This window comes from Apteryx mantelli, chromosome Z (assembly GCF_036417845.1).
Source record: "Apteryx mantelli isolate bAptMan1 chromosome Z, bAptMan1.hap1, whole genome shotgun sequence".
Lineage (NCBI taxonomy): Eukaryota > Metazoa > Chordata > Aves > Apterygiformes > Apterygidae > Apteryx > Apteryx mantelli.
The window spans coordinates 48,434,697-48,458,789 of record NC_090020.1 but is presented as its reverse complement, the minus strand read 5'-3'; the positions used below and the strand labels follow the sequence as shown (position 1 = coordinate 48,458,789).

At 38.7% G+C, this 24,093-nt stretch overlaps 1 protein-coding gene across 1 annotated transcript in view; it reads right to left on the bottom strand.

Annotated features, from left to right (window-relative positions):
• Positions 1–21,123, bottom strand: part of LOC136995419 (uncharacterized) — a 32,770-nt gene extending 11,647 nt beyond the window's left edge. Inside the window, exons 1-6 of the mRNA XM_067316426.1 lie at positions 18,594–21,123; positions 14,832–15,014; positions 11,695–11,862; positions 9,788–9,889; positions 6,621–6,731; positions 2,217–2,395 (exon numbers count right to left, since the gene is read on the bottom strand). Coding sequence (XP_067172527.1) covers positions 2,217–2,395; positions 6,621–6,731; positions 9,788–9,889; positions 11,695–11,862; positions 14,832–15,014; positions 18,594–21,123 — 3,273 coding nt within the window. The remainder of the gene's footprint in view (positions 1–2,216; positions 2,396–6,620; positions 6,732–9,787; positions 9,890–11,694; positions 11,863–14,831; positions 15,015–18,593) is intronic.
• Between the last annotated feature and the right edge of the window lie 2,970 nt (positions 21,124–24,093).

Here is a 24,093-nt window from a genome sequence, read left to right as displayed (position 1 = left end):
GGCATATGCAGGGAAATAAGCCTACCAGGTTGTCTGCTGAAAATGCCAGGGGGAGAGAAAATTGTAGACAAGGAGGCACTTTCTACAATTTTTAGCTACTTTTAGCAAGATGTCTTTTTTCCACAGAAGTGTTTGGTTTTGATCAAGAAGCTTTAATGCCTGAAAGCTTGACTAATTTTAGTTTGGATATGATATTGCAGTGCCTCATGGGAGTTTTGTCTTCACATTAATAGTATTGTCCATGAAACTCTGTCCTTAGGATTACCAGGAGGAGAGACCAGAATGCAGGGCGGTGAGCTATCAGAAATACTGAACTATAGAGAAAGGTGGACCCCCAAACCCTCAAAGTACAGTTCTCAGGAAGCAGTGCAACAGCATTTTTCAAGTAAAAATTTGGTCTCTAGCATTTTACTAAAAAGGAGAAATTGTCAAGTGACAATTTTTTTTTTGATTGGCTCTACTATTAATGTAAAATAGACTAAACAGGCTAGTGTGCAAAAATGAAATATATACATGTAGGAGATGGTGAGATGACATATAGTAGAGAAACCAGTAAAAAAATAGATTTATGTTTAGGAATGAAGCCTGTTGTGTTAGCTTCCTCCCATCTCCTTTTAGCTGAACTTCCCTTATACCTTCTTGTTGTGTAGATTATATTCACGTTCATTACAAGTCTGTGCTGGTATGTCTACATGCTGTGATAACCAAAAACTGTGTGACCATCTTAGTAGAGCCCTACACTATTTATAGGGCATATTAATGTGGGCTTGGTGCCATGCCTAGGTTCTAATGTAATTTTTTGATTAAGGATGGGCATAGGGGCATTTCACTGGCATGTGTTCAAGCTGTTTGAGAGGGACGAGACCCTTTCTACCTATTTCTAACCAGACAGTTCTGACCATCTGATATTTCCACTGATGTCATTCCTAGATTTAGCTAGGAGATTCCCCGGAAGTTACATGGACTTCATGTAGTGATAAATCCCTCACCAGGGCAAGTTGTCTCAGCTTCACAAAGTTTGCTTGAAATAAAGTGAAAATGAATGCTTAATGGATCGTTTTGGATCTTTCTTTTACAAGATTTTTTACCACAAAACATCCTGAACAGACTGCAGGCTTTGAAATCAACCTGTTTAATTTTATAAATGTAACTTTCTGCATGAATAAGTTTGTCACGAAGTTACACAAGGGAGGGGATTAGTAGCTTGTAATTACATGCAACACCTGCTAAACTGCCTCGCAAATTACAGTAAAATGCTACTGTATAGCAGATGAATTCATCCCTTTGCCTAGCGAAAAATATCTGTTATCAAAATACTCCTCCTGCTGGATACTGGCTGAAATGCGCTCATTGGCACCTCGAGGAACTGTCCAGCAGGCATTTCATATGAACTCATTAAACAAAGATCCTTAGAGTTGCAAATTTTGAGGAAAACCTGAAAATTACTTTTTAAAAAATGCCATGTATTTATTTTTTGTGGCACATAAGTATGTAGAATATCCAAATATGTATAGCTGACACACCCACGAAGCCACTGATTTTTAGGCCATTAAGACCCTTTGTACACAAGGGGATTGTAAATTACTCCATATTGAAGTGGGAGCCTCAGTATAATGCCAAGTAAGGTATTATTCTTCATGAAGCACCAGTTTTATGCCCTTTAGGAAGCCTACTGTTAGCTGAAGTAAAGCCTTATATAGTACTTAGGAGTGGATGCAGCTTCCTTCTCACATGACAGAGAATAAATGAGGCATTGAGCAGTGCCACAGTCCTTCAGCACTCTGAGAAACTGAGACTTCCCCATATCTGTCTGTACAATTCTATTGCTTATTCACACACACACAGAGAAAACTTTTATGCTTATGCCAGTTTAAAAAGAATACATAAAATAATAGATGAAATATAAAGCTCAGAAGTATAGACTTCTGAAACTATTTCCTTTCTTCCAAAGCCTCCCAGAGCCTCTTTGGTTCATAGACTTCTTTAGCATCATAACTATGAGATTAAACATGAATCCATCAAAGCCTTGACAGTCAGTGTCTGTGACTATCACTAGGATAAAGGAAGACAGAAATGCCCAAGGGACCTTCTGTATAGACCACACACAGAAAGCATCTTTAGTACTGGTGCTATTCCATAAGTACTACAAGCCAAGATAATGCGCTGCACTTCTTAGTTCAGGACACAGCTTACTTCCTCACCAGCCTCCTCCTTACCTTCTTGTGTTTGTAATAGTGGAGGTGGCCATTATGTTTCAGCACAAACCACCTCTTCCTCCATCCCTTCAATATCGCTGACTGTGTTCGTTTGTGCAAATATCCTCGACAGGTGGGCCTGGGAGTGTTAGGGTAACGGCTGATATCTGATCCCACCACCATAGTCAAGATATCAGGACCTAAAATATTACATGAAGAATTTTAAAACATAAGTCAGAACTAGAAATAATAATGCAGTGTCCTGCAGAAGTACAGTCCTGCCGCTATGGGGTGAAGAGCAAGAAGGCAGTATGCCATCCCATCCCCTTCTCCTCCCAGTGCAGCTTCTAGAACGTTTGGCCTTCTTTTAATAGAAATTCAGGAATGAAACTCGCATTGTGTTGAGGACTAGTAATGGAGCCAGCTATCTAAAGACAACTCTTAAAACAGTTTTTGTCATCTTCCTTTACAAGCACCAAGTTTATTTTATCAGTTTGGAGAACTGGCTAAATTTCATTGCCTGAAACCAGATGTGTGTGCATAAACTGAGATTTATACAAAAATTGCTGAGAATGCCCTTAGGGCCACTTTCAGTCTCTGTTATGTTACATATGCTCTTGGGATTTCTTTCTTTTCTATGTATTGGAGTCTACTAACGTTTCCTGCTATTTGTGCCCCTCACTGAAGAAGCTTGCTGTTGGAGCCTAACCTATGCTAATCTGCCCACTTATCAACTGCAAAAGGTAAAAGTGCTCAAGAGAGGTGTTAGACTGCAAGATTGGCTGAAAATGTGGTATTGTTATCAGCAATGTGGTACTGTTTTATAGTATTTGCTGATGCTATCAACACATCTATGGCTTTGCCCCTAGAGGCCTGAAATTCTGATTATACCAGATACTACTTCAGAGTAGGTGGCAATGCCTTGAAAAAGAATTAGAACTGTGACTATGACATATTTTCATTTGCAAAACATTTGCTGGATTTCTCTTTTGGGGTTGTTTGACTTTGGGAATGCTACCTGTGTGCCAAGATTCAGGCCAGAGGGTGTTCTCTTGGTGGAGTTAAAAATACTCTGTAATCAGAGATTTATCTACTAAAAGATGTGACATACTCTTAAATGTAACAGTGTGAATGGCACATCTATAATTAAAGAACTTGGTATGTGTCAAGATAAATTTGTCACTGTCTTGTAAAAGCATTTTAATTTATTGAATTTCCTGTAAGCCCTTGTCAAAACCGTATCTGGGATAAATAAAAGAGCTGCAATAGATTGACTTTCAACATGCAAACATGGGTATCTTTAGGTTTTAGTCATCACAATACTAGGAAGAATATGCATGATCAATACTACTGACTTTTTGTTTCTGTGGTGCTGCAAAAGGCTGCCTCATGAAATAACCTCTCTGCTCTCCTGACTAGACTTCTGTTCCCGGCAACACAGAAATAGCTACTGGGAGCACTGAACCAAGCTGTGAATTTCCCCTGAGGAAGCATAAGGCATAAATAGGATATTGGTGTCTCTGATGTCACTTTCAGGAGACTCTTCCTTTAAGGCAGGAGAGCCAAAAGCATTATTGTCAAATGTGCTCTTTGGGGAATATTTTGGAATGTATTGAGCTGTGCCTAGGGGTGGATGAAGAGCGAGTCGAGAGCTTATGGGTAAGGATTAAAGGGCAGGCTAGCATGGGTGACACTGTTGTGGGTGTTTACTACAGGCCACCTGATCAGGAAGAGGAAGTCGATGAGGCCTTCTACAGACAGCTGGAAGTAGCCTCACGATCCCAGGCCCTGGTTCTCATGGGGGACTTCAACCACCCCGATATCTGCTGGAAAGACAACACAGCTAGGCACAAACAGTCCTGGAGGTTCCTGCAGAGCATTGGTGACAACTTCTTGACACAGGTGGTGGAGGAGCCAACCAGGAGAGGTGTGCTGCTGGACCTCGTACTAACAAACAAAGAAGGACTGGTGGAAGATGTGAAGGTCACGGGCTGCCTTGGCTGCAGTGACCCTGAGATCGTGGAGTTCAGGATCCTGCGAGGAGGAGGCAGGGCACTAAGTAGGATCGCAACCCTGGACTTCAGGGGAGCAAACTTTGGCCTCTTCAGGGACCTACTTGGAGGAATCCCATGGGTGAGGGCCCTAGAAGGAAGGGGCGTTCAAGAGAGCTGGTTAATATTCAAACATCACTTCCTCCAGGCTCAAGAGCGGTGCATCCCTATGAGTAGGAAGTCAAGCAAAGGAGGCAGGAGACCTGCATGGATGAGCAAGGAGCTCCTGGCAAAACTCAACCTGAAGAAGGAAGTATACAGAAAGTGGAAAGGGGGACAGGCCACTTGGGAGGAATATAGGAACGTTGTCAGAGTATGCAGGGATGCAACGAGGAAGGCTAAGGCCTGTTTGGAATTAAATCTGGCTAGAGATGTCAAGGACAGCAAGAAGGGCTTCTTCAAATACATCAGTAGCAAGAGGAAGACTGGGGAAAATGTGGGCCCTTTGCTGAATGGGGTGGGTGCCCTGGTGATGAAGGATGCAGAGAAGGCAGAGTTACTGAATGCCTTCTTTGCTTCAGTCTTTACTGCTCAGGCCATCCCTCAGGAACCCCAGACCCTGGAGGCAAGAGAGAAAGTCTGGAGGAAGGAAGACTTTCCCTTGGTGGAGGAGGAGTGGGTTAGAGATCATTTAAGCAAACTTGACACCCACAAATCCACGGGCCCTGATGGGATGCACCCACGAGTGCTGAGGGAGCTGGCGGATGTCATTGCTAAGCCACTCTCCATCATCTTTGAAAGGTCATGGAGGACAGGAGAGGTGCCTGAAGACTGGAAGAAAGCCAGCGTCACCCCAGTCTTCAAAAAGGGCAAGAAGGAGGACCCAGGGAACTACAGGCCAGTCAGCCTCACCTCAATCCCTGGAAAGGTGATGGAGCAGCTCATCCTGGAGGCCATCTCCAAGCATGTGGAGGAAAAGAAGGTGATCAGGAGTAGTCAGCATGGCTTCACCAAGGGGAAATCATGCCTAACCAACCTGATAGCCTTCTATGATGGAATGACTGGCTGGGTAGATGAGGGGAGAGCAGTGGATGTTGTCTACCTTGACTTCAGCAAGGCTTTTGACACTGTCTCCCATAGCATCCTCATAGACAAGCTCAGGAAGTGTGGGTTAGATGAGTGGACAGTGAGGTGGATTGAGAACTGGCTGAATGGCAGAGCTCAGAGAGTTGTGATCAGTGGCACAGAGTCTAGTTGGAGGCCTGTAGCTAGCGGTGTCCCCCAGGGGTCAGTACTGGGTCCAGTCTTGTTCAACTTCTTCATCAATGACCTGGATGAAGGCACAGAGTGCACCCTCAGCAAGTTTGCTGATGATGCAAAACTGGGAGGACTGGCTGATACGCCAGAGGGCTGTGCTGCCATTCAGAGAGACCTGGACAGGCTGGAGAGGTGGGCAGAGAGGAACCTCATGAAGTACAACAAAGGGAAGTGCAAGGTCCTGCACCTAGGGAGGAATAACCCCATGCACCAGTACAGGTTGGGGGTTGACCTGCTGGAAAGCAGCTCTGCTGAGAAGGACCTGGGAGTGCTGGTGAACACCAAGTTAAGCATGAGGCAGCAATGTGCCCTTGTGGCCAAGAAGGCCAATGGTATCCTGGGCTGCATCAGAAAGAGTGTTGCCAGCAGGTCGAGGGAGGTGATTCTCCCCCTCTACTCAGCCCTGGTGAGGCCACATCTGGAGTACTGTGTCCAGTTCTGGGCTCCCCAGTACAAGAGGGATGTGGCACTACTGGAGCAAGTCCAGCGAAGGGCCACAAAGATGATTAGGGGACTGGAGCATCTCTCTTATGAGGAAAGGCTGAGAGAGCTGGGCCTGTTTAGCCTGGAGAAGAGAAGGCTGAGAGGAGATCTTATCAATGTGTACAAGTATCTGAAGGGAGGGTGTCGAGAGGATGGGACCAGACTCTTTTCAGTGGTGCCGAGCGACAGGACGCGAGGCAATGGGCACAAACTGAAACACAGACACTTCCATCTTAACATGAGGAAAACTTTTTCACTGTGAGGGTGACAGAGCACTGGAACAGGTTGCCCCGAGAGGTGGTGGAGTCTCCTTCTCTGGAGATATTCAAAACGCGCCTGGATGCAATCCTGTGCAATGTGCTCTAGGTGACCCTGCTTGAGCAGGGGGGTTGGACTAGATGATCTCCAGAGGTCCCTTCCAACCTCAGCGATTCTGTGTGTGTGATTCTGTGTATGTCCATTTTCTGCTATGTTCCTAGCAAGGTCTAGATAAGCAAGGGATTTAGGTGATGCCAGTGTAGACATATTAACTGTTAATTAAGACTTCTGTAGCCTCCATCACCATATTGTCTGTATGTTATGAGCATTGTATAGTGATCCTCATTCATGTAATTTAGGATGATTTCAAACTCACCTTTCCTTGCCAGATTTGCAGCTTCTGAATGTGGCATGCTGGTGACATCAGTTCCATTGACTGCTATCAGAATGTCCCCTACCTGAAGCCCTGCTTCTTCAGCTGCACTGTCTAGAATCAAAAGTAGAAAAATGGGATTTTATTATCAAGCATATCTATGTGATCAGGCTTTGCTAGCAAAACAGATGTCTGTCCAGCTAGTCAAGAATTATGCTTTGGGGTCTTCATGACTTCAACTTGGATGTGGGTAAGTTTTTCTGAGCAACTTGTGAGTGCCCTACAAATGAAACTTCAGGGTTTAGTACTGATTCAGTGCCTGAGAATCACTGGCAGTGGAGAAATGTTATTTAATGTCATTATGATTTAAATACTTTAAGGGGCAAGTAGGCAGTTCAGTATTTTTGAGGGTTTGGGCCTAAATTTCCGCAAAAGGTCTGGTCCAAACTTCAGTGAAAACAGTGGAAAGAGCATCCATTACTCCAGTGAGTTATGAATTTTAGACCAAAAGACTGCTTTCTAAGCTAATGTTTCTCTTGCTGGTTAACAGAATTTGGCTATAATATTTTGTGGTTTGTGTCTTTAAGAGGAAATAACATACTAGCTAACAAAAGAGTGAGTGATTCAGATTTGCTAATGTATCATCATCTTGTTTATTTGTTAACTGTTGCAAAGTATATATACTCCTAATAAAATACACCTCAGACAAATACTAGCCAGGAATGGAGGCAAATTAGATGTGATAAATATGCTCCATTCACAAACACTAATGCAGAGTCACTTAAATCCCACCCACATATTTTTCAGACGCAGTTTTTTCTTCTCATTTATAATTGAGCATTCCTAATATACTGGGAAAATACTTTCTGGAAGAAAAATTATTCCATGCCCATATTATTTAAAGTTTAATTTTTAATAACCTGAACTCTATAAGTAAATGTGATAGCTCCATGTGTTTCTGAGGACACTTAGAAGCTGGGGGTAACAGATCAGTAAAAACTTAATAAAAAACAGTAGGCACAAAAAGCCATGGTTTACCCACATATGTATTACAAACCATTCACAAATTAGACATTTTGGTTTGTGCTGGCCTTCAATGTATCATACAAGATTTTATGATCATAAATGCTCTTTAAAATATTATTTTAAAAAATGTCTATTTCACTGTGCAACTGAAAAGTTATCCAGATGCAATTTTTATATCTCTTTTAATGGGAGCAGCCATATTTTGAAGAAATGCAATTTTACTAAAAGTTTGTCTGTAAAAAAGAATAGTCATTTGTTGTTTAAAAGTAAACACATTTGAAAACAGAAGATATAAATAAACTTAGGAGTGACATAGGATGTGAGTAGCTGTTTTGCTATACTTCATTTTAATTAGTAGGTGTTAGGGTTAGTGTTTGTTGGATATTAGGGTTAATGCTGTGTATATGACTTATAATTTATTTACATTTAGGTGTAAAACTCCCTCATTTGTATTTGAAAGGTCTCTTCAGGGGTTATATTCTTTGATTTAAGAGCACTGGGGGAATCTATGTGTTTATAATGGGGAAGTCAGCTGAAACTTTTAAAACTAGGGAGAAGGAATATCTCTTTGGAGCTAAGAGAACTGTGCATGAATGGGAACTTGAATTCCCAGCAATCTGATACCACAACTAGTTGTCCAAGTACACATCACCACAGTTGTAGTATTTAGATCAATGATGGCAGAGCCCAGTAATTTTGTTTTCTTAAAATAATCAGCAGTGAGTGATGGCAATCTTTAACCTCACTCTCAAAAGTAACATTGTAATGAGATGACCAGAAAGATTTTGTTTTCTCAAAATTACTTTTTCAGATTCATGTCATATCATTTTGCACCTGAATTATACTCTGAAGATTATCTAGTCTCAAGGGCTACAGATATAAAAACTGTATTCTGGAGTAAAATTATATAGGTGTTTTGGGATAAATAGGATTACGTAGTCACTTTAGTCATAATTCAATCTTACTAGGTCCTGTGTACAGTATTCTACAGGCAAAAGGTTTTTTAGATTGACATTGTTAGCTAGACTTCAATTGATAATGGAATTATTGACTCTACATGCTTAAACACAGAACAATTTTCAAGGACATGTTGCCAAAATCATGTTTATTTACATGTAGGTTACAGTAAGAGATTAAGAGGTCCTTGGATAAATCATAACCAGCTTCTGCAAATGGATAGAAAATAAGTCAACTACTTCTAACGTGTTTGGTTTTTTTTTTCTGTTGAATATGTCTGTCCTTTGCATGAGTTGCTCTTCTAGACTGAAGGCTTTATTTTTAGCATTTAATAAGCAGAACATTTACTCTGAGGCAACAAGTTAGAATGACTTTTATAAGTCATGAACAACAGTATCATGTACAAAACATGATGGCTGAGGTATAAATCTAACAATGTTCAGATCTTAAGGAGTTGTGTGGGTTTCTGATACAAGTCTTAAAGCTTTTAATGTGTTAGTGTTTGACCTTTCAGATATGTCACTTTCTTCTCTGCATTTTGCTCCTTTGCTCAGATTTCTGGCTTTTCTGATTTTTCTCTAGAGGAGTTTAATAATGATACCATTTGTATGCAGTATTTAAAGTGATGGGTTCAGCTAATGGATTTGCAGGCCTCCTATATTAGACCACTGTAGTCAGGAAACAGGACAACATGATACATAAGGCCAGGAAAGTAACAGAGCTGCTGTTAGATGCCTTGATGGTGGGCCCTCTTGGTCTGTTTTGAGTCTTTGGTAGTAGAAATCTTTCAGAGTCTACTCTACCTCCCGTTCCTTCTCTAACTCTACTGTGTCCATCCTGAGATGCAAAGAGCAGTAGAGCACACAGTACTCTAGATGTGGGTGCATCCTTACCGCATCCTCTGTTTCATTCTATGGTTGTTGTCATTAATGGATGTCAGTGCTAGACCTTCCTTCTGGAAAGAGGTTTGATGCAGACACTTGCATAAGGTATGAACTGGCACTGGAAGGACACAGACCAGTGTCCTCTTTGCCTCCAGACTTACTGGGGCCTTAAGATAGTTTGTCACGAGCAGTTCAGAAGTGCAAGTATGTTTTATTAAATATCTCACATCCACTAATTGTGCAAATTATTCACCAACATATTTTCATAGCAGAAGTTAATAGATAGATAGAAACACTACTTACTTGTGTCAACTTCAGTCACAAGGATAGGCTTTGAGAACTGGATTCGAAAACCCCATGGGTAATTGCCAGTTCCTTTAGAGATCTTCACTGTTCTTTCACGAACTGCAGGGAAGGGAAAAGGAGATCCTTTTTCTTTGCAAATCAAATTCAATTTAACAAGCAGCAGCTTGTTTATAAAACTTTCTGTCTATAGGAACTGACACTCATTCATTCTGCAAATTGCTGGGGTGGTTTCAGTACCATTCCTTGCTGTTTGGTACTGCCCCTCTGTCAGTCCTTACCCCCCTCACACTGGGATTGACAAAACCTCATTCATCTCAGGGCAAAGCCGGACAGCTTCAGTGAAGTATGATTTCATCAGCAGTTTAAGTTAAGTGGCTGGACTTTGTACTGAAGTGGCAAAGACGCACTCAAACATTCCACTCCACTGACAACATTTTGGGAGAGAAAATCACTCCTGCCCTCTGTTAAATGAATGTGTGCCAGAGCTCTAAGTTGTAAATATAAAATTCACTCTGAATTCTTGAATGAGTTTAAGTCTATTTCTCCTTTTTATGTTTTTGAAGGTCTCTATCTTTTGGACACCAGTTGCTTCCTTTTTACTCTTTCATCCCTTCCTTGTTCTCTCCCCACTCCCACTCCCTCATAGTCCTCTAGTCCAATCCCTTCTCCCTGCCCCCTGCGCCCTTTGCCCCCCATTGGGATCTTCTACCACAGATGGCCGTACCCATGTGAAGTGTATTTCTAGTCAGCAAAATTCAACACATAAAAGGATCCTCCTCCTTATAAAGGAAGATTAGGGTCTAATTCTCTGCTTCACATTTCAACTTTTCTTTCTCATAACAGCAATAAAGGCCTAGTATTAGTATCATGTCTCAAAAGGTCTGGTTCATTAGTAAATGTTATACTCCTGCCAGACTTCAGTGTAAACTCAGATTCTCTTCTCAGAGTGTCTGCTTTTGACCATTTGATTCTTTTACCAGGTTTGTTTAATGGGGGCCAATTTAATATTATTTTATGATGGTTGTTTTGTCTTAACATTTGGAAAATAGAAATTGCTTTAAAGGTTACTTTACCAGCAGGCCAATTGACATCATCTATCTAAAAGAGCATAGATACTTCAATACCTACTTTAAGTGGTTTGCTGAACTTCTGACTCTCCTCTGGGGAGCGAAAGCAATCAAAAAGCTCTATAGAATATTCTCATATATTTTAAAGGAGATTTTTCATACCTGGAGATTTATGGAGCACATTTTGTTTCCTCCAGTGTGTGGTGAATGATTTATGAGCTCCAGCAAAGAACTATCTCCTGGAAAGCTACAGAGGTGTTTCACTTTGTTCTTAGCTCTTCAAACCATGTTACCTTTCAGTAACTTAACATTTGAAAAGCAAAGGAAAACCCAACAAACAAAAAGACATTCACTGTATCTGTTTGCATAACAGGGTTTAAACTGCAGACAGAACAAGAAGACTACTTAATACTCATAGCAAACTTTATGCTTTTCTCTCTGGATCTACTGTTTGAAAGTTTGATGGAGAACTGATTTTATGACAATTAAATATACTTTATGTCCACAAATAGTCCTGTGTGATGCTGCCAAGCTTGAAGAAGCTATGAAATACATTGCTTTTATGTTTATCATGCAGCAAGAGAGGAAGTTTTATTCTGACCCTTTACCAATATAGATTTTTTTCAAGTAATCACAATATTTTGTGAGAAATTAGCTCAATAAGAAATACTTATTTAGTTTTGTAATCCCCTTTCACCTTTTCGGATTCCTCTTTTTCTTGTCTTCAGCATAAGTGTCTGGCATCTTCTCCAAAATGTTAACCGCATGGTATTCTCAGAGTGCCCAAATTACAAATAGTTTTATGACATTTGTTACTTGTAGCTTTAGACTACTTACTTGCCACTGGTCTAGGCCTTCTGCTGAGACATCTAGGACTATTATTGGGAGAGACATCATCTCCTCTGAAAACCCAAGAAGCAGAATGAAAGTTTTCTGTATAGAAACCTCTGTCCTCATTTTCAGAATGTAGTCCCAGTTCTACTGACCGAGCATCCTCTGAATTCACTATCATGAGGATAAAACAAATAAAAATAATGTCAGTAGGCAAAATGAATGAAAACAACAGACTTCAGTGAGGAAGAAATGCCATGAACTTCTTAAGGAAGTGTTCGTATTGTCTCAATTTAGTTTTGCAATTTTGCTGCTGCTAATAAAGGACAGTCTGCAAAGATGTCAGAATATAAGATCACAATATTGGGTGCTATTGCATATTGAATGTGAATACCAAGTGAAGTATAAATGCAAATGGTCAAAACAGGAGCTGCACCTGTTTAAGAGATGTCTGGCTTTAGGCAATTAATTGTGAAGCCTTCTTATCTGGTCTGTTTCATTAGCAAGCTGAACAAGTTTTATAGGAATTTAGTATGAGTCCAGTGCATGTGGGAAGACAAAAAGAAGCAGGAAAGTAACTGACATGACTCAGGTAATGATTACTACATTTGCTTGCCTAATCTTAACTCTTCCAGATGCATAGTCTTGTATTTAGTTTTACTAAAAGGGAAGCGAGGAAAGAGTCTTATTTTTGGATATAGGACTTTTCGCTTGTCCTCTGTAATGCTTTAGGCTGCTGAATATTTGTTTGACCTGGTTTATTGTTACTTGTGTTATCAGGAGGTTTCATAAAAATATATCTGTATCCGCATATAGTAAATAACCTCAAATCAATAGATTCCTGCTGAGTTGTTCTTGTTAAAATAATATCTATAATGTCATACTGAAAAATACAGTGTTGCATGGTATTTCTCTGCTTCTGTGGCAGATTTTTCTTGTTTTCTGTAGATATCATATTTTTGCTTTACTCTGCTAATGGACATCTTTAATTCTGCTGTTCTACAGATCTGTAAGCCCAGAACAGACTCACTTTTGTGTCTCCTCTTGACCACTGATTGTCTATGTGAAACATTACGTTGTGGCTACAAAAGTTCCAAAATCCTGAGTTTTTGGAATATAGTGATCATTGTTTAGATTCCCCTGCATAGAATGTTAAATCAGTGATTTTTTTTTTTTTAAAGCAGATTGGATTATATGGACAAATGATTCACTGTTGACCCAGTTACAGTACACTGTTAATAGTCTATTGTCCTATATGTTTTTACAAAAATCTGTATTAAAGTCCTATGAAATAGCAAGACTTTATTTAAGACATGTCATAGATAAACATAAAAAATGTTGACTTTTTTCATTATAGGATATGAACTATTGACCAAAGGAAATTAAACCTTCATGCTTTCATTACAATAGTATATGCACTATATCACTACATTTATAATGTATTCTAAGTAGCCTGTATATATATCCTTCCATAATTAATAGTTTTCATGGCAAAACTTTAGTACTGGATTTTCAGATTCTTGCTTTATATTAATTTACATTCACAATGTCTTATGTCATGTAACAGGTCCACTGGCTCACACCGTATCACCCAGATTAACATGGAGACAGTGAAGAACTCTGTAATTCCTCTGCTACAGGAAAAATCAGTAATTTTCAGGGTGACAAGGGGTCAGGACATGAGGGGAGATGGCTGAGTGAGAGGTAGAATATAGACAGCAGTTTGACTGGGGAGAAAAAGGCTGTGCAGTGATATGCCAACTTCCTGAGCAGTCTGGGAGCTACAACTTGAAAGCTAAAACCAGATGGTGAAAGGCACAGAAAAGTATAAAATATCAGAGAGTATATTAATGGATAGACTGAAAAAATACTTTAGTATAAATGGTCTGAGAGGAAAAAAAAAATCATGGTCCTTCAAGTACAAAATGCCTTGTATAACGCAGGTGGGGAAAGGCACTATTTACTTTGTTTATTCTGTATTTGGTGTGACAGTTATGTAGAATGATTTCCAATTTCAAAACAGAAAAGATAAAAATTAACCTTTCTTTAGTTTTGTTCAACAAGTTACTGTACTTCCTGGATTTATCTAGCATGTATCCAATGCAATCCACTTTTCTTTGACAGTTTGCTTAACTGTATCTATATACACAAACATGCCACATCTACTGACTTCTCCCTTATTATACAGACAGTATGAGATGCCATGATTAACTGTATAAAAATCACTAATAACTAGATACTACTGAGCTGTCATACTTAAAGCACATCTTAACCAACTAGCATGAATTTATACGTAAAAAAACCCTAGACTTAGAACCAAGCAATTCAGTACAGCCCAGTGTTTTTTTGACAACTAGAATACTGAATTTTTAAAATTGTAGTAGAGCTCAAAGTGCACTGAATAGGTAAAAACACAGAAAGAAATACTGGCATTCTGGCATTAGGGAGTTATGCCAAGACATTTCTTGAATGTCTCTTCACCTCTCCTCTGCTTGAGCTTTTTGGCACAGATGTCAAGTCTAGCGTCTTATGAGTGTCAGGGATGAGTTGCACTTAGGTTCTTTTTGGCTATTGGAATCAAGCATCTGAGGAGCTGCTGAGTTTGGTATAGTCTCAAACATGTGGCAAGGTGACAGATTTCTTAATGAGACAGTTACAGGAATAACTGTTCCAGTAACTGGAGGGACAATGAAGGACAACCCGGGCAGCAAACCTGAAGATAAAAGCTGGGGGAGGGATCTTAGTGAGGAGAAAGGAACTCCCAGCTTCCCACAGCTCTGATTTAAGCAAAGCAGGCAATGAGACTGTGACATTTTTGCTGCACCCATAAAACTGCTGCCATGAGCAATTACCTAACTGCCTATGTTTAGAGTTTGTCCTATGCCTAATTGTGTATGGACAAGGATGATAAAGTCTACTTTTTATCAGTCAGATTGTTTGTCGTGTTGTATGAAGGAGAAAGAAGGAACCTAAATCCCATGCTGAGGAATGGTTAAATTGGATAAAGTATGATTGCTCACAGTAATGACTAAGATAGAGACTCAGGTTACGAACTGAAGATCAATTTCCATGGCTGATAATCCTAACAGAGTGTCAGTCACATAAAGGAAAAAGAATACAATTGTCAGACTAATGTTACTCACTTGATCCCTCGGTGATTGTGCTGTTTATGGAGCTTCCTCCAGTTGAACTGCATTTTTTGCTGTCTTTGAACTGTTTCCGTCTCCTGGCCCATTGGTCTATTGCTTCTTCCTGGGAGCTATCGCTGCCTCTGGTGTCTTTCGACAAAGGTAGCTTTCTGGTCTTATTCATTTCTGATTTCAAGTCTAAAATCAGATGTTGTTTGTGAGAAATATGTGTAAGACAACTTTCAGAATATGCTCAAGCATTTATACTGTTTTAAATTTCCACATTGTAAATATGAGTAGCCTGTTTGCAAACACAGAAACGAAAATATCAAATAGTACTGAAAATATTCATAAACTGTATTTTTTTTTAGAAGAACTGAGTTCTTCATGCAGAGAAGAGTGCACCTCTTGGTTCAGCAGCTACCTTGTCCTTTCTGTCTCATTCTGGCCTCACTCAGATCACTGTCACTGACATGTATCACTGAGACTCTTTTCCAAGACAACTATTATTTGTGAGAGTCAAGAAACTGATTTCTTAAAATGCCTTTTACATAAGTCCTTGCCCCTCTGACTATACCTAAGTTCTCACATCATCAGCAGACTTTTATATTGCATGGACTCCTCCTCCCAATCCTGTTAACAAAGTTTTGCTCTATTTTTTCCCCCTCTGTTCTAAATGCTCCCTCCCTTTGTTGAAAATAATTGCCATTTTTCCCTTCCAGCATCATTCAATTACTGAGCACAGGAAGTGCCACACTGCTCCTTCTGCCCAAAGTCTAATTAGGGCAGAAGCTAATTAGGTTGGTATTCCCACATTCCAAGCGGACTCTGATTCACATCAATCACTTTTAAAACTTTAAATGCTCATTTTTTTTTCTGGATGCACACATTTACTTATTTAAGGCGGGACCTCCACAGAAATAATATGCATGCAAAATTCAAATTCATCCCTGGACTAAAAGAAGGCCAAAGTTATGGGTTCAGGGTGGCACAAACCAGGTGAGGTGATAGTTGAGAGACAGCACACACATAGAAAAGCCTTAGTCAGGAGGAAATGGAAAGAGAGGGGAACAAAATCAAGAAAAAACAAATAATCATTCCTTGCTATTGTAAGCTAAGTGCACTTCTGTGCAGTGTGTTTAACCACTGAGGTCCAATGTATAGGTCAAGGTTTCTTGAGCATGCCTGAGATAGACAGAATAGAATAGCAATACAAAAATGGCCTGCTGCTGCAAGGGAGGAAAACATGTAGTCCTTTGTTTACAAGGCTGTGCTAGAATCAAAACAATTTTTTTCTATTCCTTAGTTGGTTCCTTGTCAAGGGTTCCAAGCTTTTTAACCTCACTCCTAAGCCACTATTCCTAGGATAGGTGGAAGCTAGAAAAATTTCCCCTTATTCTGAAGACTTCCTTCAATGTCTTCTTTCTATACCTCCATTCTAAAGACATTTCATTTAATTAATTTTCTGTTTATTTTTGTGTAGTATACATATATCAGTATCTATCTATCCATCTGTATAGTCAATAGCAGACTTTTGGTAGTTTTGAAATTCCCATTGGGAGTGCCAAAACAGGTGAACTTGGAGGACATATCAATATTTTCTGTAGATACTGTGAATGAAAAATATTATTAAAAACTTTCCAGTGTTTTTTAAAGATTACTAAGATTTTTAAAAGTATTTTCCCCATGATAAAAAGCATGTATTTTCAAACAGTGTGAAACTCCTAGTCTCCAAACCTGCTAGACACATTCTCTTCTGGAGTTGAATATGGCAGGTTGCATTTCGGGCTGACTGAAGGCAGTTACTTCATATAGTTTCAGCTGAAGCCAGAGATCTTGAAAACTGCTAACATTACATGGCATAACATATGCAGATAGTTACATCTGCTCATGTTAAAAGAAATAGTCAAAGTTGTATTATTCTGTGGTAGATAATAATGCAAAATTACGTATCTTTAGAACTTGGCATAGAAGGGTTTCTTTGGGACTCTAGGGGAGCTTGCTCCCCCTGTGGTCCCTCAAAGGCCAACAACATCATCTTGTTGTGGTCCCTCTTCAACAATATCTGCAAAATATGTGGATGCATGTTTGCATGTTATTAGCTACTTTGCTTGCATGACATCGTGTATTTTGAATGCAAAGTCTGACCTGAATCCATATGATATTATAGGGAAAAACTGCAGACCATTTTGCACACAGATGTTTGGGCTTATGCACACTGAAGTGATAGTGAACTCATTTTACCAGAAAAGGACAGATGAAAATGTGGCACCAAAGATTCATGAACTGGCCCTTATAAAATTCACTTAGGCAATTTGTACTGCAAGTACTTAACATTTAAAAACAGTATTTCCATACTAGTGCAAATTTTTACAGATTTTTATGTTGCCAGATTTATTTTGTGGCCTCTATAGACTTATAATGACTAACATTTTAGTATTGCATGCACTGAGTTATGTTTACATTCTTGTAAGTATAATTGGCTCTATAGCCTTTTATTCCTATTGTCCTGAGATTCTTATGTAACTAGCTCTTCCCCAGTTAATAATTTTATCACAAAAAACAGCATGAAATATATCATTAACATTGCACAGATTCAACTTGTTCTGGAAACATCAAATTCCGTTTTTCCTTAAATGCCAAAATACCTTCGCAGCCTTCCAAAAGCTTAAAAAACCTGTATTTAAGTTAAATTTCAGCAATGTGTGTGTGTATTTTTCTGTACTTTGCTTCACAGTAAAAAATAGAAACAAAATTTTTATCTGGCATTGACACTGAGATAGACAATTTTAGACAGCCTATTTGAAATGCTAGCTTCACCAAAGTAGATAACAAACTTCTCACTGTTGTTTGATGTTTACATATTGTGTACAAGTTAAAAGAATATTGTGAATGAGGATGATCTGAGTTATATTTGCATATAATTTTAATTTTTCTTTAATCAAGTTAAGAGGTTTAGAATGATATTTCAAAAATACAGACTGAAGATTTACAAATGTGTGTGTACATATTCATATGTATAGGCAAAGTAAAAAGCTTATATAGTAGTGTACAGTGTCCCAGTATGGCTTCACATTTTTATGATTCAAAACACTGCTTTTAAGTGACCCAGTCATGGACATGGGTGGATAGATTACAGAAGGGAAGATAAGAAATTTTGTAACAGATTAATACCCCATGTTAAAAACAAACAAACAAAAAACCCCAAACCTTTGTCATATGCAGTTTTCTCAGCTATATAAAGAGAGTAGAAAGGAAGGTTAAATGATCTGCTATGGTCATTCTGAGTCCCATAGAAGGCTCAGCCAGAATTAGGATGAGATGTTCTCAGAATTCAATATTTGCTTGGACCACATGGATTCCAGAAACAGATTTATGTGGTTTCTAAATACCAACTAGAGCTCTGAGAATGTCACAGGGCAACCATAAAAAAAACCAACCTCCTCCCCCCCACCCCCAAACATGTTTTGGTGTTTGCTTTTCTCACTTAGATATACCAGGTGGGTTGATTGTTTAATGCAGAAAATCCACCTCTTGAGCAAAGCTGTACTAAAATTTTCTTTCATTTTTATTAAAACTTACTTGACTCTGCAAGACAGCTCCTAGAATCCTCAACATAACTGTGTAACACAACCAAATAGCTAAGCATACCAATATGATCTCTTTGTAAAGTAATTATATACTTTCCTTTTCCCAAACAGATTTCAATAAAGCACTAAGCCAACTACACAGAAGGTGCATAAGTGATATTGACTCCAGAAGTCTTAGAATACCTACCTTTCTGACAAATCTGTTTTATTGATGATGTGGGAATATCTGTATTCTGATGAAAATCTTCCTTCATTTCAGCCTTTTTCTCAGTTTCATCAGAGTTGGATTTGGCAAACTGATGTAGCTGATGTGCTCCAGGCTCTCTTCTTAAGCTGTTATCAGATAATTGTTTGCTGCAAAGGTTCTCGGTTGTTTCCTTGATATACAAATGTTCTGTGAAAATCTGTTTCTTTTCTGTGTATGCTGAAGAAGTAGATAATGTGGCAGCCTGTGCTAAATCATCATGGCAATTAGCTTCATCAAGGATGTTCCCGGATATGTCCTGTATCTCAGACAAGCTTTCTAATTCATTTTCCGTGTCAAGCTCCTCAGGATCCCATAGCAAGGGTGACAGCAAGGATTTTTTTTTTATACTACAGGGAAGTTTAGGCTCCTTTCTTACTGCAGGGCCAAAGGAATTGGGTATCAACTTGTCACCTTGGATGATAAGTCTTTGTTCTAGTGCTCCACTTATTACAGTCATTACTGATCTTCTCCTTTTCTGTGTTACTGCAGGCTCTGCAGGGGATAGCTGAACATTTGGCTGTAAAGCTGAAAGTTGGTTTGAGACACATTCAGTAGCTACATCATCAGTACTTTCCTTGTCACTAATAAGCTCACCTGATGGGCTTCTAGAAGGTGAAGAGACCCGTATCAGCTGAGTTTTGTTCTGCAAATTCGCATGCTTTTCTAGATGGCTGTACTCTGGTGTACCTTCATCTAAAATGCTTTCGGTAGACTCTGTATCTTCCTCCCTTATGGCTAGGTTTCTCAGAGGCTCCACATGTTTATTTTCTTGTTTCTCATTTATAGTATCACTGGAATGAAGAGTCTTTATTAATGTTTCTTCTGTTTCTTCACTTTGTCCCATATAGTTTGCATATTCATTCAGTAAACAAGTATCCTCTAGACTTTCAGATGGATAAATGGTAATATTATGATCAAATGAGGTGAAAACATACTGATATGAAGACTTAAGACTTCTCAGTGATGAGGTGAAGTCAGGACACTTACAAAGTTCTGTATCGCTGGTATGAGGGTGTGAGTTCTTACTGTAAACATCCACTGGTTTGGCCTCCTTAGATAACACTTTTAAGGATAAGGACGGCAATGAATAAAAGCCAGAATCCCTTCTAGGATGAACTGGTGATAGTACATCAAGGGTAGTACCTGGGAAGGACCTTCTTCTTGCTGTTTTTTGTTCAGTGTCACTGCCATTGTCGCTGATATTTCTTTCTTGACCTGTTCCACTGCTCTTATTGATGAGTGCCTTATCAAAGTTTGGCTTATTCAAGATATTACTATCTAGAATATTTCTATTATTCATTTTTGAGGAAATTGTTTTATCTTTTGAAAAATATTCCTTTTCACTGGTGTAGTCTTTATACTCCTTTTTGTTATGTTTACAGAAATAATTTTCTTCTTCCCAAATTCTCAAGGCTGCAGAGAGGCTGTCAGAGTCTCTTCTGTCATTATCAGAGTACAAAGATACCTGCTCTGAAACAGTATCCAAATGCATTTTGTCATAGTCAGCAAACTCTTCAGGTGGAGGGAGAAGTACGCACCCATCCAGGACTGTAGAGTTGTCCTTTTCATGAAGGCTAAAATATGACTCACAATCTGTATTGCAAGGTGCCTCTGTTACAGAATAATCTGTTTCATTCCAATACATATCTTCAAAGTCACCACTGCAGGTTTTGCTATGTACCTGTTCACCAGGTTTGATGTTAACCATTAGATTTTTCTTTCTATTGGTATATTTCACTTTAATTTCTTTTCCTTCAATATTCATTTTCAGGGAGGCATCCTTGTTAGTGGCAGTTTGGATTTTATGTTTAGAGGATACCTTATATTTCTCATTGTCATCTACTGAATGGCTGGTTGAGGGACACTGGTACTTAGGACATTTTGAATACTGGCTTTTCTGGTATCGTCTTTCATGACAGCGTTTACTGTTCTTTGAACTCTTCCTTTTTTGGACTACAAGGTTTGTTCCTGTACCAAACAAAGAAAGGTTCTTAATTTCAACTTTCATATTAAATGAATCATATTTTACTTCTGCGGTAATTTTTCCAGTAGCCAAACTAATGGACTTTACAGAGTCTGGTTTGCTGCACAGTGTAATTTTTCCTGTTGATGAGCCCTCTGACTCACCAAAAGCTACTGTAGCTAGGATTTCATTTTGCTGAGGAGAGAATGGTTGAGGAGGGCAATTCTTTCCCTTCTTTCCTTCTTTTTCACTGCCTGATACATTATCAAGGTCTCTATCTTCAGATGCACCTGAGGTATTCTGATTCTTATTTTCATGATCTTTTCCATTTTCTTCAGAACCCTTTACATCTGATGGCTCAGAGAAGTGAGTCAGCTCCTCATCTACTTTATTTTCCAGGCTTTCTAGATTTTGCTGGCATTTACAAGTGGGTGGCAATTGTTCATCTAATTTAAGGGGGGAACAAAAAAAAGAAAAACATTTTTCTTGTGATTTGGTAGGTATCATCATAACTGTATGGTTAGCTTAGAGACACTTTTCACAGAGAATGCATATTTTAGCTCTAAAGTTTAGCATATTTTACACAACAGTGTATTTTTTCTTTCCAGTATTTGTTTCTTTTGACATAGTTATTTGATAAGTAACACAAAGCCAAATAGGGTAGCCCATGTTAACTCAATCTAATTACAGGAATTCACTGCAATTACAGGAAATTGATATATTACATTTATTTTTTCTCAGAATGTTTTATAGTAGTGAGATGATATAGGATTTAATTTGCATTTAGAAAGATCTACCCTTTTTACTTCCATTTTTCCTCTGAGTATTTACTTCTTTCCTGTGAACACACTGGGACAATCAATATCCCATTGCATGTTTGCATTCTGGGGTAGATTACATGAAACTTGACTTTTATAATCCTTTTGCAGATGAGCAAACAAAGGGATTAATGAATATTGTCACAATCACACAGCAAATCAGTGGCAGCACTCCCAGGAGGAATGAGCCACAGCTCCCTGTTCTAAGAGCAAGACGATACTGTTTCCTGGGGGAAGCTGTACTAGGAAAGATTTCATGGCATTTATACAGCACATGAAAATCTGCCTGGCTTGAGCTTTTTTTAGAAGAGGTCATGTGCATTAGAGGATAATAGTTTACAGTAACATCTAGCTAAGTAGGATTAGATCAAGCTATTATACTTTAACAACATCAATAAATTTACAGTGAGAATGATGTAAATTTGAGGTATTAAACATCAGCATCTTTGGAAAGACTCTCAGAAATAAGTAGGATAGCAGCTCAACAAAAATAAGTAGTCTCGTCAAGACACTACCTATATGTAACCACACTTGAGTGTGTAAATATTTCCAATTGAAGAAGCAGCTTTGGGCACAAAGATGGTTTTCTGTCTTGATGAATGACTGGAGAGTAACACCTATGATTCTGATGTTTTTACTTCAAATTAAGTATTTCAGTAAACTTACATTCTCTGGAATCAGAGCTTTTTCTGCCCTTGCAGCTTTTTCTTCTTTTTCTACTCATTTCTAAAACCTGGGGGCATCTGGGCTCCACTTTTCTGTGTGGGAGGGAAAACATTTGATTGTGATAAAGATTCTCTATGATAATTTTGCTCTCTAACTTTCTCTAACTTTTCTTTGAAGTCCGTGGGAGGTTTGGACCATTGCTGACTTTACCAGCCTATGATTCTGATTTTTAGACATTACTATGTTGTGTTAAGCAGCCATTTCTAATTCAATATCTAATTTATATACATTTTGAAAACAATGATTTTTGTTTTCTCTTTTGAAAAAATGGTTAGACTGAATATAAGAGAACAGAGTTCTCAAACCCTCAACCAGGAGATGATCTTTCCATCCATGTTTAGTCAATTATTTTCTTGCAGTGAACTGAAACCTAAAATTTGTATTGAACTGAGCTGCATATCTAAAATCCAGAAGTTATCACTCCTACTGTGCAGTGGAGCTTGAGTGGTGACTGAAGGCATGGTAGTGAGGGAAAAGACCTGTATCCCAGGCTGTAGAGTTACTATGTAGGGCCTATTCAGCCACATAGCATGGGTAGCATTTGCTGGGATTATGTTTCCTGGGAAAGTTGGCTGGCCAAAACCTACAACTGTTTTTTTTCCACCACAGTATTAAAAATATAATCTGTTAAAAAAAAAAAACAACCCCCTCCCCCCAAAACCCCAAACCAAACTACAACAAAACCCCCCCAAACCTAAAGATTTTCTATTGTATTTTAATGACCTATGGAGAAGGTTGTGTATTTATTTCACAGCAGACACTATGGGATGTTTACATTGTCAATCTGCAAAATGCAACTATCGCTCTGTTTTCTCCAGGTATCGTTAGTCAAAGCTTGACAGACAGCCAAGCCTGCCTGAAGGTGTTAAATTCAGTGCTACAAGGCTAGGTGAAGCAACACATGATGGAGCCAGCTGAGCTCTCTTCTCAGTGGGAAGAATAACCTGATCTGAAAGCCAAATATGAGGGTCTAAAGGACACAGAGGCAGGGGCTGGGACCAACATTCATCTTTAGTTTTGGATGTGAGGCAATGCCTGTCAGCTCCAGATAAAAATCAATGTTCTATTAGTTACTACTATATTGAGAACGTTAAACTCATTTTTAGAGTTACCTTATGATCTGTAGATCGGTGCATATATTTATGCCTACAGAAAGAGCAAGCTAACAGACCCCCATAATCTGTGATAATTGATATTTTAGTTATATTTACTTTTATTAAGTTGTAATTGAGAAAATACTTTTACTTCTAGGATTGCTCTCAATTCAGCCTAAGGAAAACCCTAAACATCCCTTCCCCTTCCCTAACTCCTAAAATTTAATAATCTCAGCATGTAACAGTGATTGCCACCAATAGGGATTGCCACAGGACAAAGTTGCTCCCAGTGGTAGGACTACAAATTTTGTCATGTGGTCAAAGATAAGGAGTAAGACCGAGGTGACCAGCATGATTTAAGCTGTTTTTTTGTTTTGTTTTTTTAATTTTTGTACTTGGTAATAAAGGAAAAGTAGATGAAAGCTATAGTTTAGGATGATTCTTTAGACTGTTTTGATGAAGACTAGTATCCTTTGTTAATTTTCATATTTATATATTACCGATTTAAACTCTAGATGCAGTATGTTGTCATTGATATCTTAAAATAATTTTCAAATAAACATTGCAAAGAACCTTTATAATCCAAATAGTTTTGTTGTCCCTACTACATTTCCAAATGTTAAATTGTACTTTCTCTTCTAAGAATTACCATTTCAGAAAAGGGTGAGGCACCAGCTCTTCCTTTTCACTCATGTTTTCTATGTACATTTTCTTTGCATTCTCTTTTTTTATTCTTGCTTTGTTGGTTCTACAACTCAGATGTGCTGAGTTTAACTGATTTAGGAATCTCATCACTTTCAATCCTAGTTACATGAGTAGTCCCATTGCCTTGAGTAACG